We start from the raw sequence: 16,678 nt of genomic DNA on the forward strand, positions 1-16,678 counted from the left end.
TAAGACAACTTATAAATAGCTAACTTAAAGTAATTATTTACAAATAACGCAATAAGCAAACACTTATGATAATGTTTAACAATAAACAATTGCATTTGCATGTGAACTAAAATTAAATACAAGAATAAAACTAAGAATCGCCCCTAATGGTCTTAACGTAAGGTTTAGATTTAATTGGTTAGTAATAGGAATATGTGGGTATTTTTTTTTCTGCCAGACTTGTTTACGGGGCAAGTTAAACGAGACCTTTAAACAGTAAGAGTTAAGTACTGGTTATTGACAAAAAGACATTATGTATTTTAAATATTTATGTTTGTATGTAAGTTAATTATTGTCGTTTTAAGAACATTTATTTATTTTACGCTTTTTAGTTTTTATTGTAATAAAACCAATGTATATGTATTATTTGAGATGAAATAAGTATTTTTAGCCTGTTTTTATGCATATATTCATTTTATATTATGTTTCATGTAGTTATTTTTTTTTTTAATGATTATTTTAATTTTATTATGTTAATTTGTTAAGCTTTTTGGATATACGGATTATTATTATTATTTTTAAATTTGCATATAAGTGAACTACGTTATTCTTATTTATTCCACCATCAATCATATAAAGCAATAAAAAAGTGTGTGTGTGTGTGTGTGTGTGTGTGTGTGTGTGTGTGTGTGTCAGCTCCGACGCACGACTGGAGTTACGACTCCTTAAAGTGGAGTTTAATACCTAGTAAAGACAAATAATGTAAACCAACCAATCTACCTTAATTTCTTCGTAATTTCGCACTTTTTGTGATCCATGATTTTATCAATAGTTTAAATACTTAAATATTTTATTTTATTAGTAGTTAAAATATAGGTATGTTAATTCTTAATATTGCAATGAAAACAACAATCGTAAATTTTTCAGGTTACGTATGTACGTCAAATGCTAATAAAATCTGTCATATTTGTTTACATTATTTGTCTTTTCTATTAAACTCTACTTTATACTTAAGTCAGGGATGGATATCAAACTCAAAAAGAAATTTAAGGACTCTGTTGTGACCCCAACTCTACTTTACGGATGTCAAACCTGGCTAATAACAAAGCATTCTATAAATAAGCTTAAAGTGTTTCAAAGAAAGGTCGAAAGGATTATTTTAGGCATTAAATTGAGCGACAGAGTGAAGAATACTGAAATACGCAATAAAACAAAAATAATAGATGCGGCAGTAAAGGCATGTCAATTAAAATGGCGGTGGGCTACAGCTAGGATTAAGGACGGACGATGGAGCGAAAAGATAGTACCCTAGAGACAGCCGCCGCCCTCCCGAGACGCCGCTGGAGAGACGACATCCAGGCCGTAGTGGCCGGCGCCACATGGACCCGTGCCGCCACCGATCGAGAATTATGGCATAGTATGAATGGAGGAGGCCTATTTCCAAAAATGAACATCCAATAGAATTTAAATTTAAATTATTATAATCGCAATATTTTATATAAATTAAATACCTACCTAGTTACAATCTTAAAAACATGTACATACAATATAATATAATTTTATAAGACTAATAGATCATAATTAGATTAAATAACTGAAATATGCATAAGTATAGTAAAAACAATATGTTCTTTATAATAAATCATGCATGTATTGTTCTCTATTGGAAATAAACGGCTAAATTATTATTTATTATAATTATTATTGAACTTCACTTTACGAACGATTAATAGGTATATTATACATTATAATATTTAAGAACAAAACTCAAAAAATTGAAGTGTTTCCCTGCAGCCGTTGCTAGGGGTGTGCAAGACAATTTGCGCACGAAACGTAACGTAACGTTTGATTTTGTTCCCCATACATTTTTATACACGGTGCTTCGACATGAAAATCGATTATTAAAGATTAAATTCTAAATTGGTGTAGATGGCGATTATCACATGTTAGTAGGCTACCATATCTAATCAATTTACTCCCATTTAAATTTAATCTCGATTTAATACTAGTAGTACTAGCATAATGTTTGAAGTTATGTGTTATCCTAGTCCCCTGAACTATTTTAATAAAATGCTGTATCTGCCAATAACTTGTTGTTGAATTTTTTTACCAGCCTATATTAGCCCCATCACTAGGCGCAGGCCTTCTCTTAGGGTAGAGTAGAAGATGAATCAGGTCTTTACTTTATCAGTACAGTCAGCAGCAGATATATGTGCGCGGGCCGGGTGTCCATAAAGGCATGCGCGTTTAAATCATCAGAAATATGTTAACTGCTAAGATAGCTTTTTCATTTAAGCACTCAAAATGTCACAAATATATTAACAGATCAGATTTCATTTTTTCTTATACACTTACTAATCATAAAAATAAATACATCCAGAACGTCAGTCGTATCTAAGCAATCAAATTTTCAGGCATTTTTTTAAATTACCTACTATTTACGTAAGTTTTTTTATTTAGGCATCTAATACGTGTATAATAGCAATGCAGTTAATATTTTAAATTGATCGTAAAGTGGCTGGCGCGCTGCGCGGGCGCCGGCTGCACTTGAAGTGCACTACTACGCACACACGCGGCGTGCATCCTTTCAGGCGTGAAAATCAATGTTATAAATAATCAGACGCTCGCGAATAATTATCATACGAGTTTGAAGGCTAGTGCGGTTTTGACCAGTGCTCCATTCCCATGAAAAAAATATAGAAAAACGTGAAAAAAACCTTCCCCCAGCGCAACAGCGGAAAGTGAACATGGATTGGTGGAAATTGGTCGGTATCATGTAGTGTCGTAGTACACGTAGTTATGGAATAGTGTTTTAAGTGACTGGTGAAAGTGACATAAAAGGTGCATTTTCGGACAGTGAACAAGTGAACCTAATGAGGATTGCATGATTTAAAAAAAGTGAAGTCTAATACTTAATTCGAGAAGTATGATGACCTATTTGGTCTAATTTGAAATTAAATGTACAAATATTATATATGGACCTAAGGACTTGTTTTGGATTATGTCCTTTTCCAGCTTGGAGGATATAACCAAACGGAGTAGCCATTAACAGGCGTTCCCCTCTGTCGAAACTCTACGACCAATGTTATACACATTGTATAGACTAACGTTTATCTGACATTACGTATACATTTGACGTGCCCTTCCCCCGCAAAAAGTTTTGTACAGAAAATTACAGACAAGACGTCTCCATTTGGTTATATCCTCCAAGTGTTCCAGACTGGTCGATATAATGTAATGCATGCAAACTTTATTTTACGCACAGATTAAATATCTTCCTTGTCATTTACAAGCTTAAGTAAAATATTAACTGAACGCCGTAAATACACCGGTTAAACTGATATTCTTTATTTCTGGCACTAATAAAATTCGAGGAAAGAAATGTACTTAACACAATAAATTCTTAAAAATATAGGTATATATTTAATACCTTAAATAAATGTTTTATTGATATGATTAATTTTTCGAGCACACAATGCCAATAAATTATGATTAATGGTAAGATTTTTATAAAGACTACATTTTATTATAATATTAATGCACCTCGATAACTCTTAAACACAACACAAAATTATACGTTGAAACTTGGATGTGAGTCGAACACGTAGAGATTTGAGTACCCACGTACAGATTTGAGTACCCACGTACAGTCGAAAACCCACAGAGGGCATGAGCGAATGCCGGTCATTAGCAGTTTGCATTACGAAAAACGACAAAGATCTGTTCTATCGAGGTTCCGTGATGCTGATGAGACAAGAATGAAATTAAGTCTTGCAAATCTATGCAAACGCAGTGTCCAAAATGCATCGGATAGACCACTGATAGGTAAACAACTCGATGCTGTAGGCCAAGCACATGATTGGCGCGACAGTATTTCGCCGCGAGATAGACTACCCGTCTTTTTCTAACTGTATTAATTAAAGAGGGTCGGGTAGTCTATCTCATGGCGAGATGCTGTCGCGCCAATCATGTGCTAGCCCGGCTGGTGTTAAAAAAAGAAGGTTGGTGTAGGTATATATTGGTCACCAAAATTTCTGTATATATGGCGAACGTGCTGCCAAACCTTTTGTACTCTTCCGAGAAGTGGTGCGTGTACCGTCATCACATTTGTAGGTACCTTAGACCGGTTCCACCTCAAATGCTTACGTAAGATCATGAACATCAGATGGTCTGACCGAGTGCGAAATACCGAAGTTCTGCGACGAGCCAAGGTCGGTGGAATAGAGGCTTACCTAATGCGTCGACAGCTTCGGTGGTGCGGTCACGTATCGAAGCGCATCTTTTTTTCTGAACTAGAGGAGGGTAAGCGGAAACCTGGCGACAACTCCTCCGGTACAAAGATATTCAGAAACGACATATGAAAAGATGCAACATCGAGCCCTCTCAGTGGGAAGGTTTGGCAGCACAGCGTCCTGAGTGGCGCAGGCTGATGCAGGAGTCGCAGGACAAAGTCCGCGATTTCGAGGAGCAACGTAAAGTTGACCTCGACGCTAAACGCGACGAGCTGAAAGCACGCCAGCCTGCTTCCACTCACTACCACTATGTGGCTGGTGTCCTCACGTGCTCTCAATGTGCGCGGGGGTTCGCCTCTTAAGATCGGCTACGTCAGCCATATTCGGGCGCACAAGCGCCGTGCTAACAGTAACAGTCAGCTCTTAGTTACTAGGAGTCGAAGTGGTCGTCATGGTCGAAATCGGCCGGAAGGATCATTATCATCATATTGGTCACACTACTTAAGCTCTTGTAAGTAAATAAGTGAATCTTTGGATTATATGTATTATTATATAACATTAATATAAATTACTTTTATTTTCGTAAATATATAACGCTTTAGGATAATCGCGTCTATTCACAAAGAACCGGCCAAATGCGAGTCGGACTCGCACACGAAGGGTTCCGTACCATTATCTATAAAAACGGTCACCCATCCAAGTACTGACCCCGCCCGACGTTGCTTAACTTCGGTTAAAAATCACGTTTGTTGTATGGGAGGCCCACTTAAATCTCTATTTTATTCTGTTTTTAGTATTTGTTGTTATAGCGGCAACCGAAATACATCATCTGTGAAAATTTCAGCTGTCTAGCTATTACATATCACGAGATACAGCCTGGTGACAGACGGACAGCGAAGTCTTAGTAATAGAGTCCCGTTTTTACCCTTTGGGTACGGAACCCTAAAAACAAAAAACATTTAGTTTCTCAGTTTGGTGAATGCTTTTCACATAGGTACGTTTTGTATGACCGGTCACATAGGTACAACATACAACTGACTTATTTTCTTCGCTTTTGAGCAGAAATAAATTAACTCGACATTTCTAAATATAAAAAAAGACTTTAATATATGACATCTATTCCAGTTTATAAAAAAAGAATTAAAGGTTTGGGCATACCTGAATACTCCCCGATATGCAAAAAATCGAGTAAACAGTGTAAGCACATATAAAAATAACTGTATTTCAATTTCGATTCAATATCGAGCGTTTGAACGAGTGCGAGGTTTTTTAGGGTTCTACGAAACCTATTAGACCAGGTACGCCTCAAAAGGAAAAAACCGGCCAAGTGCGAGTCGGACTCGCGCACCGAGGGTTCCGTACTTTTTAGTATTTGTTGTTATAGCGGCAACAGAAATACATCATCTGTGAAAATTTCAACTGTCTTGGTGAATAACCATCATTTTATTACATTCCAATCTATTGGAAATCAATATGAACAAGGAAAAAAGATATGAACGCTTTCGTTATATCTACTAAAGTAGTGCTGGAAACGCTATTATTCTTAAAAAAATATTTTTATTGCTGATTTAAAAGATCTAAATAATGTGCATTCACTAGGTTTTGCGGTGTTCATTCACTATTTTTTATGTTCATTTACTTGTGTTTTTTATAACTCAAAAACTTTGAAAGTAATAAAATATCGTAGAAATTACGAGTACATTCATTAAATAAAGATTAATTAAATTGCAATTCATTTTCTAATTATTAATTAATGCTGAGAAATGATTTATTAAAATTGGAAAACTGAATAGAATATAATATAGAATGTATTTATTGCTCCAGTTCCATTACAACATGTTACCCTAAAAGGGTATTGCAATTACACATACATTTATAAAACATACACATAACACATAAGATAATTTTGGTAAACCTTGTTATTAATGGAAGAGCGGAGCCTTCTGGCACAAGTATCTGTTTACTTAAAAGAAGATTCTTGTTTTGAATCTAGTTAAAACCTGTTGTGTAACCAATGAATCATTTTTCATTTTCAAGACAGGGGTACATTCATATTTCAATTAATACTAAAAGAACTATTACTACGTACAGTATTAGTGTTTTTAATGTTATTTTATAATCTTAGAATATTACTTTATTTGCATTGAAAAACTCTTGCAGTGAATAAAAAGTGTGGTGTATTAGGTAGGTTTTCAGCTTGTTAACGAATTTTGTGTATGTTTGCACTTTAGTTATTTCTATTGGAAGGTAATTGTAAATTCTTATAGTCATTAAGTGAAGGCTCTTATTACTAATTTGTAAGTTCCTTGAAGGTATGGGTATTTTATCTTTATATCTAAGTTTATGGCGGGATCCTGCCGTTTTCCCAAAAAGAATTTGGTCAAATTTCATTACCCAAACAAATTTTAGCAAATGTTTTATTTGTCAATGCTATCTTTGGCAAGTTTACAATACGCATATTTTCATTTGGTCAAATTTTCTTTAAGCAGAATATTACTACGAAAATTAACATTTAAGCATTTGGTCATTTGCTAAATGTTTTATTAAGGCAAAAAAAAATTACACAATAAACATTTAGTCAAATTACTTGTTATGACCCCACAGAAAACGAACAGCTTTTAAAGTAGGTTTAGGTTAGGTTAAAACTCCGACCCTACAAGAAACGAACGGCTTTTAAAGTAGGTTTAGGTTAGGTTAGAACTGCGACCCCACAGAAAACGAACGGCTTTTAAAGTAGGTTTAGGTTAGGTTAGAACTGCGACCCCACAGAAAACGAACGGCTTTTAAAGTAGGTTTAGGTTAGGTTAGAACTGTGACCCCACACAAAACGAACGGCTTTTAAAGTAGGTTTAGGTTAGGTTAGAACTGCGACCCCACACAAAACGAACTGCTTTTAAAGTAGGTTTAGGTTAGGTTAGAACTGCTATCTCACAGAAATCGAGTATAGTAAACATTACACATAAACAAATTGTTTCATTACACACCCATTTACCTGTTTAGAATTTGCCCCAAGTGGAAAAAACACCCTTGCAAAAAAACCCCTTCATAATTGGACCTTAGGCTTGAGATTGCTGCCTTCTCAAAATATGTTTTGCCAACTGAAACATTTTACTTAATGTAAATTGGTGAAAACACTACTTGGTAAGTGATTCATTGCCTTAACATTCTTAAACTAAATAAAACGTTTGCGTAACATTTTTTTGGGAAAAATAATATTGGCAAATCAAATTTTGGGAAACATTTTTTGGGATCTGAAATTTTGGCAATTTCTGTTTGGTAAATCATTAGTAACCCGTTTATGGCACATGTATGACGGTCTGTTGCTTTTGTATATAAACTAGGGTTCTTGCGGACTAATTTTTGGCTTAGTAAAAAATAAAAACGGTAAAGTTAAAATTTTCAAGTTTTGAAAGTAAGGTCTACAGATTTCAGTTTTTAATATTTGTAAGAATCCTTATGTACTTTTTCTGCAGTATGAATAGTTGCATTATGTCTGTGCTATTGCCCCACAAAATTATTCCATATTGGAGGCGGGTTAGGGGAAAAGCATATGCAGCAACGGCCGTTTTAATATCTCTGCTTTTTTAAAATATTTCTTAAGACATAGGTAAATTGAGAAAGTTTTGTACTAATTTTGTCAATATGAGTGTTCATTCACTGGATGACTTAAATTTTTGCATGCGCCGGTTGTAAATCCCACAGCCTTGCACTACGCACTGACTTTTTCATATGTACTTACTAAGTACTGACTTTGTTATATTATTACTACAACTATGTGATTTTTTGTTGTGGTGCCATAATTGTTATTTTTTTAATAGATACCTACTCGGTATACAATCAAAACGAAAGAAAGAATCTTTTACGAATACCTAGTTATTTGATGTTGAATCTGATTTGATAATCCTACCTATTTACAATAGGAACTTGTACAATTTCATTCACGATTTGTACCGTTCAAGCGTCAACGAATTGTTTTGCCTGCTTAAGTACATAGACAAGAGGTAGTTTTACGAGTAATCCCTCTGAAGCAAATCGACAACGTTGCCTCAATAAAAAAATACTGCTGATTGTTAATTAAAAGTATTAAAAGTCTCCGGCAAGCTCGGTTCTACATACAAACGTAGTTCCGCTCTTATTTTAAAACGACTAGCTATAGATTGCTCTGAAACTTTGTCCTTACAATAGGATAAGGTATATGTCTGTAATTAGTTTATGTAGCTACCATACCACCATGCATACAAAAATACAGCGAATTTAAGCTTTTCATACAAACTTGTTTTTGCTCTATTTCGTTTGTTTTATAAACTGGAGCTATATAAACTGATTTCGGACCTAGATATACTTCATGTCATTGTATGTGCAAAGTTTCATCACAATCCAACACGTAGTAGTTTTAAAATGAGAGCGACACTACGTTTGTATAGGAAGGTGCAATTTGGCCGAGCTTGCCGGGGATTCTTAAAACCTAACTATTGTTTATTTTTTCAGTTCGCCGTCCTGGTAGCTGTTGCGTGTGTCCACGTTAGCGCCGATGGGCCAAAGTAAGTAGACAAACAAACTTCAAAATGAGTAGATAACAAACGTAGCTTGAATGTTGTTGATACGTTGCAGAAACGCACACAGAATTAATATATGTGCCATTTTCAACCAAGAGGGTATTTATTGTCGGTTGTCAATAAGGCGCTATTTCCATATAGCTTCAATTCGAAATCAACCATATCGACAAGCGACAATGTGGTACCTTTTGGTTGAAAACGTCACATATCAAGGCGAGGTATGACCAGGCCGATTGCAACTATTTTGTGGTGGTGGTGATGGTTTTATTATTAGGTAAATACTTTTATTATGGAGATGGACGGTAAAAAGTTTAGCTAGAAGCAATGCGAAATATATTACACACACACACAGAAACACGATTAAGCATGACTCACGTTAGACCGGGCCGTGTCCGGGCCGGAGCTTCCGTTGCTTACTTTTCTATGGCATGACAGGTGATCACGTGATGCCTTCCATAGAAAACGAAGCGCCGGAAGCTCCGGCCCGGACACGGCCCGGTCTAACGTGAGTCATCCTTTAACTTGCCACGCCACGCCATATTGAGGTTTATATTTATATTATTTTACATAGAAGCAAATAAAATTAGTCTATTATGATAATTATATTTTATTACGATTTCTTGATTTTCCTTTTTTAACTAATTATCAACCGGAAAATGAGAACAACAGTACCTATCAAAGTTAATGTAAAGTTTTAATTAAACGCTTTATTGGTATATTTAAATAGGTACTAATCTTAATTTTGCACGTGTTATCAATCCTAGATGCTTATTTTTTTAATACCAAAAATAAATAACATATTATTTATGGTCAAAATACCTACAAATGGCAATGATAACCATGGCAGGCTAATCCATATACACTAATTACCTCCAAGATCAATACAACTGGTATTATGTTAATATGTTACCATTTAACAGTTTCACATAAACACGTCAAATGACTTTGTGTCCTTCATCGTTTCTCATGATCTTTTGCGAAAGCATTCCTATTAATCGCCCTAAGCCACGCGCTGTAAAATTTGATGTCAATGCACCAGCGATTGCGACCTTAAATTGTTATGTTTCCCCGCTAAGCGCTAATTGCTTGAAATGAATCAGCCAACCAGGCGTAATGAGTACTTGGCCAGTAGAAAGTGCGAGTATTTCTAGGGACATTACGCACTATGAGGTAAAGACGATCGGTAACACTTACACTGGCGTTCCGAAATGTGTGAATTACGCGAAGTGTGACGGCGGGGCGGCAGCGACGTCGCGGCGACGTAGCAGCGAAAGCCGCTGCCGCATCACGCGCGAGCCATTGACACTAAGCGGAACCGCCACCGGCAAAACACGATGAACATGCATGCGATCGATCACTCGCAAAGATATACCGACACTACTTTGTTTTGTTGCAGAAAAAAGATCCGGATACATCTACCACAAAAGGTGAAGCACATACACCACCACAAGAAGATTTATATAACGCAACATCCTGCGCAGTCCCAATATGCTCCCGCTTACTTACCGAACGCAGAAGGGGCTGTAGCGGTCCCAATGAACGTGGCATTGCCATCTGTTGCCAGCATCGTACCACTTGATTCAGAGGAGCTGTTTGAGGAGTCCCATAATAGACTGCCAGGAGTTGCGGCTGCGGCCTCCAAGTTGTTGCCACTGTATAGAGCCCGAGGCTACTACGGACCGAACCACTCTGAAGTCGAAGAGCAGGATTACGACCTGGATCCTCCTCCCGAACCGGAAGACTCCTACCTGCCGTCCGCCTTCTCAGCTCCAGCAGCGACCGCCGCTTCGACCCCGAAAAGAGTGAAGGTTTTAAAGGTTAATGAGACACCGCGAAAGAAGATCAAAAAAGTTAAGCCTAAACGTATTGTAACGGTGCGAAATAGACCTCAACCCGAAGAAGAACACCCGGTGTCCAGTTTTCATGAACAGTTCTATTCGGACGTGGCAGGATCCGGAACTATTAAAAAGATTAGGAGACCGCAACGAGTTGAAAAAATTATCGACGGCGACACCGAACACATTCACACGTATAGCGAAGAGCACATACACAAGGTAGTATTTGACGACAGGCCCAAGCTGACCGGCGTCGTGGGCCTACACGGGGCACACGGGCCGCGCGACCACCTCGCCAGCATGTCCGCGCTGGCCGCGCATCATCCACTGATTCCTCTCAAAAACTCACATTCCTTGCTGGCTCTCTCTTCCGACCCCTTCACGGGATTAACAGCTGTCGGGTCGATGGGAACGCCATCGCATTTAGAATACGCTGCTTACAATCCTCGCGACGTTACCCATGATCACATATTTCACGATCATGGCGAAATTACATCAGATATTGACGTAATAAAAGACAGCCTGGGTTCTCCTCCCAAGGGCTCTTACAATAGCCAGGGTTTACGAATCAGCGGAAGTGCCCCCAAACGCCACAAATATGGGACACAAAAATACTCAAAACCAACTAAACCGTCCGCATCGACTGACTTTTCATACTATGAAGGTATATATTCGCCCCACAGTCGTCCAAAGAAGGTGCCGAAACCTACACCAACGACGCCAACGCCACATTACGAAACTTCATCGGAAGTGAACTATGGCGATTACAGGCGGATTCCATCTTTTAAAGTTAAAGACAAGTCTAAACTGAAAAGTCGTTATGTAACGCCGAACCCATACTACGGCGACGACAAGCTCGCAGACTACCGGCTGCAGCAGGCCAGTGTGCCGGCGCCTTTCTCTTTGTCCAGCACCGTCGTGCACGACTACAAGCCGGGGTCCTACGACTCCTCGGCATCCGCGCAGACACAAACTGGCTTTACGAATTTCAAAGATCCGTTTGTTGATTTCAAAGGCTACTCTAACAACTTTGATTACGACACATATGCCTCTCCTTCAAACGTTCAAGCGTCAGAAAACAAAGACAGAGCGGCTGCACGAAACAAAAATAAAAACAAGTCGATATCGACCCAAAATATAAGTTTTGGAGGACACACTCAACATCAATCCGTACTAGACCATCTAGAAGACCCGAACTCCTCTGGGTCGGGTGTAACCCTAGAGGACGATACGCCTACATCTGCGGAAATAAATGCGGCATTCGATAATTTTAAATCGACAGATATACCAACGGCGTATACTATAAAAGAAACTTCACCGGTACATCAATATTACTCGGCAATGGCTATCAAAGCGTTGCACGGTGACCCTTTGTCGGCTCCGGCTGCTTCCAACGACAACTTTCAGTACGCCGAGCCCCCCACACCGTCGACGACTTCTCAGCCGTCGTCGGTGGCCACAACCACAGGTTCTACGCTTCGCTTTTACAGGATACAAAGCACGGATACGGCGGCCACGCCTACAACAGAACACCATCCTGGCACCAAGCAAAGCATACGCACTCGTGAGAAAAAAAGACTACAAAGTGTCGCAGCAACAAAAGCTGAACCTTCGCATAGGTTTTCAGTGTTAAAGGAGTTTACATCAACGGACAAGAGTTCTGGCAGGTCGGTGCTCCCGACGTCGCTCAGACATCTCCACAGATTCACGAATGAGCACCCAACGGATTCATCCACCGTGAGAGGGAAGCTCAAATATGGTGATAAAATATGAACAATTCCGAACTATAGTGCTATTGTTAGGTTATTACATTATCCGTGATCTTAGTCTACGTTAAAAACACAGGGAAGACCGCGAGTGCGTTGTTTGATACACAGCTGTTGCTAAGTGAATATTTATATTTTAAATTGTTTCATAAGTAGCCGTAATAATCATACTCGATTATTATTTATGTAAATAGAAGCGATAACGGAATTCATTCATGCATTTTACGAATCTTAGACAAAGTTGTAATATACACATGAAGAAGTTTTATAATTACAAAATTCATAAATTACTACTTGACGAGTAATTTTATTACATTAAACCTAATATCAGCTCTAGATGACTGTGTATGATCTGAATTATGCTGATAACTTTCATAATATATTTAAGCTTTAATGCCGACTGTACATTTTTCCTATTTTCTTTTTGTTTTTGTACATTTCACCGCGACCGTTTTTATTAGCTATCTCGTTGGGGTTTCCGGATGATGCAGCATAGTTTTACTATAGAGTTCACGACTATTAGCCACATTAATCATTTTCCTCGGACTGAGCGCGCTGTATCTTATACAAAAAGCACTGGCCTGGCCACATGCAAGTCCACGGCGCGACGCCATCACCGTGAAACGTACTACGTACGTATTACTACGTTTCACGGTGATGGCGCTGCAGTGTGAAGTACTGCGACAATTTAACAAAATGAGTGGTACAAATGAGGTGCCTCACGAGTGAGTAACTCAACACTAAAACGTAAAGGATATTTTCTGCATGAGGATTTCTGCGGCGCCGCGTCGTTTTACTGTGACGAGTGCTGACGACACCGTGCCGTGGACGTGGCCGTGGTGGAAAGAGTACCGACATCGCGCTATTTGGCCAACATAGGTACCGTTCTGTATGTATCTAACTAAGTACAATAAGTAATAATCTACAATAAGTAATAAGTATTAAGGCAATTGATATATTTACTTACTAATCAAAACCAAGCTACAGGTGAAAGTAAGATTACTATAATTGTTGCTTTCATGAAACAAGTAGGCGTTTAGTTTAATTCGGAAGAAAGACAGATAAAATGCAAAAAGAAAGGACAATGCCTTCACTTAATATTTAACGCAGTTTTCAATAATAGCTACAAGAGGCATCGAGTTCGTCTAAATTAACTGAAATGACTTTGCAATTACCAAATCTGAGGACACCATAAACGCCAAATTTATATGAAAACATGATATTTATTATGAGATTTCCGGTTGAACTTCATAAAGGCGAGACTTCACGAGATTTTATTATTATTATCTATTGCTCATTAAAGTTTCAAGTCGGTGCAGAGTTAGATTAGACGGTTTATACAGTGTGTAAATTCAATACCTACGGGCGAATATTTAAATCATAGGACCTAAGAAGTATATTGAGATAGATTTTGTTTAGAAATATAATGAAATTTTTAACCATACAAAATAATTCGGCCCGCAATGTAAATACAACACAAGTTACGGTTTAATTTAATTTATTGCCAGTATTGGATTTACACACTCTTTTCTTTCACTCGTGCGAGTCGTGCGTCTGTCTGTCTGTCTGTCCGTCTGTCACAGCCTATTTCCTCCCAAACTACTGGACCAATTAAGTTGAAATTTGGTACACATATGTAAGTTTGTGACCCAATGATAGACATGTAACGTAAACAAATTAATTTTAAACACGGGGGCCACTTTTGGGGGTAAATGAGAAAATAAAAAAATAAAGTTTGTCAAACTATATCGTGTTATATATCAAATGAAAGGGCTCATTGTAAGAATCTCAAATATATTCCATACCATTCCTCCCCTTTATCTCCGAAACTACTGGGTCAAAAATTTTGAAAAAAATACACAAAATAGATCTTTACCTATAGATCATCGGAAAACCTATTAGATATGTGCAGTCAAGCGTGAGCACTTAAGTACTTAGTTTTTGATCCGACCCCCTAAGGGTTTTTTAAAGACATTTCAGATAAAAAATCATAATCATAATCATAATATCGTTTATTGCACCATGGTAAAAAGTTGTTACAAAAAAATACAGAGTATATAAGTATCACATGGACCCCAGAAGGGTTTTGCAAACATTTTCTTAAGCTAAGTATTAATAAGTTTACTTACGTACTAACTTTGGAACATAAACAAGCCTTATAATAGCGGTATATCAAAATTATATTAATTACTTATGAAAAATATCATCTAGGAATTATGTGGCTGAGTAGTATGCTTTTTCTGCAAGGAATGATTTCAACTTTTTTTCGTATGTCGCGTCTCTTTCCTATGCTTTTATATGGTTTGGGATGTGATTATAATATTTTACTGCTGCATAATGAGGGCTTACAAATACATTGTTTAAATTGTGTAATGTACGGAACCCTTAGAACGCGAGTCCGACTCGCACTTGGCCGTTTTTCTTAAATCGAATGACCAAATTTGTGGTTACTTTAAGATTAAAGTTTAGGGAGATATTATAAATGGGGTTTATTTTCTTTATATTGAATCCTGTTTTACCCTAAAGAATACCCTACATTTTTTATATTATTATATATGACCTCGTTATACCCATTAACTTTTGATTTTCGAAAAATACTTAACATCTAGTTTAGTAGTAATGTCGGAGTTAAAATAAGTGAAAGTTAATTTTATTATGCGAAAGGAATAGCCCTAAGGTCACGTACCGGCTTTTATGGGCAATAAGCGCGGTGTAGGTATCCAAAGTAAAATACTGATTATTCATCTGCAATAGACACAACGTTAGTGTTGATGAAATACTCCAGTGCTTATTACTGCCTATAGTGGACACCTTAAATTCTTATCACCTTTAATTATTCATTTGGATAACAATCCTATCCCCTGTCGGTATTGGCAGCGAGCTTGCAAGTCACCAACCGAGCTTACGCGGAAGCTTCCAAGTGAAGGGCGCGAGCGCACATTACGTAATTATCGAGATCCTCCGATACCGATAGTCATGCGGCATGCGCAGTGCCGCGCGCGGTCACTATTCTCATCGCTACCGAGCTTTTAATTCCTTCAACAATCCTTGCAACAAAACGCATGGATTTTAGAGACCCGTTCCAGCACCATTGGATGAAAATGATGAAATTACATGTCCGTTGACAGCGGGCAATCTAGACTGCGCAGGTAGGACAGGTAATCATTTTTAGTTTTTGTTTTAGCATTAAGTAATACTAACATTATCCTTATTGTTTTGTTTTGTTATTTGTTACTAACCAATTTTATGGATCCCTAATGTGTCTGAAATAAAGTTTATCATTCATTCATTAAACACAGGCCCTTACTCAACTACAATAAAAGAAAGAGCCTGTATACGTATGAGTTCTTATCATGTATGTTAGTGTATTCCACTGTAGCGATAAATGTACTGCTACGTGGGATCACCTTCTACTTTAATTTAGTTGGTTATTTTCGTACCCCTGACGGAACGGTGACGGTGTATGCATTTCAGGGTAACACTGTTTGTGTATGTATTCTTCAATAGAATGGGTCGACCGATTGATTGTAAGACGCCAATTATTTAATTCACCATATGGCCCTAATATATTTAGTGGTGTTTTTTTTAAATTCAGATTTAATATTTAAATACTAGTCGGGCTTGGCTAGGTTTCGATACACAACTCTGTTAAATGACTTGTGCTCGGTAAGCAAGAAAAATACTGTACTCTCCCCGCAGTTTACTCAACTTTACTGCCAAAGTACTCATATAATATATGCAAAGTGCCTCGAAAGTAATTTCGACTCAAATTAATGGTTTGTTTAATATCCCCTAATTGTCTTGATATAAATATTGTGTACGGCGTACGGCGTCGGTATTTTTATAAAATATTTTCAAATGTCGACACTTGAGTTATTTCATCTTAAAGTTTGAAAACGTCAAATGTACTAAGGAACGTTATGTAGTTTTATCGTAATATTATGGTAAACAAGAAGATTAATGAATAAATACATTATTTATAATGCAGCAGCGTAGTAAATATTTTAACTAAAAAAATACAATGAGATAAAGTAGGTAATACCTACCTATCTCGAGTAAAACATGTATATTACAAGTATCTTAAAAATAGTTTAGATAAGATAAAACATACATCTTAAAAATCGTTTCTTCGGAGAAATACTAAATACTCATGCATGATCTTTTAGGTTTTAAAGTAAAATGTGCAATCCGGGGAAATGGCTCATAGTACCTATGACTTCATATGCTGAGAAATTAGTGTTTGTGTCTCCATTACTGCGAACCGCGACATCTTAAAGTTTCCTCAGAGTCATTGTGCCGCCATTGCCATA

At 37.3% G+C, this 16,678-nt stretch overlaps 2 protein-coding genes across 2 annotated transcripts in view; both read left to right on the top strand.

Moving 5' to 3' along the window:
- LOC134754416 (triosephosphate isomerase) overlaps positions 1 to 16,678 on the top strand; it is a 279,469-nt gene that overhangs the window by 207,017 nt on the left and 55,774 nt on the right. The gene's annotated exons all lie outside the window — the stretch shown is intronic.
- Positions 2,454 to 12,694, top strand: LOC134754057 (uncharacterized). The gene is made up of 3 exons (XM_063690116.1): positions 2,454 to 2,744; positions 8,700 to 8,752; positions 10,164 to 12,694. Exons 1-3 carry the CDS (start codon positions 2,727 to 2,729, stop codon positions 12,373 to 12,375), a joined length of 2,283 nt encoding a protein of 760 aa, XP_063546186.1. The 5' UTR covers positions 2,454 to 2,726; the 3' UTR covers positions 12,376 to 12,694.

This window comes from Cydia strobilella, chromosome Z (genome assembly GCF_947568885.1).
Source record: "Cydia strobilella chromosome Z, ilCydStro3.1, whole genome shotgun sequence".
NCBI lineage: Eukaryota > Metazoa > Arthropoda > Insecta > Lepidoptera > Tortricidae > Cydia > Cydia strobilella.

Coding starts and splice junctions, on each gene's coding strand:
- LOC134754057 (XM_063690116.1), top strand. Junction 8,753..10,163: donor GTTAGCGCCGATGGGCCAAA/GTAAGTAGACAA, acceptor GTTTTGTTGCAG/AAAAAAGATCCGGATACATC.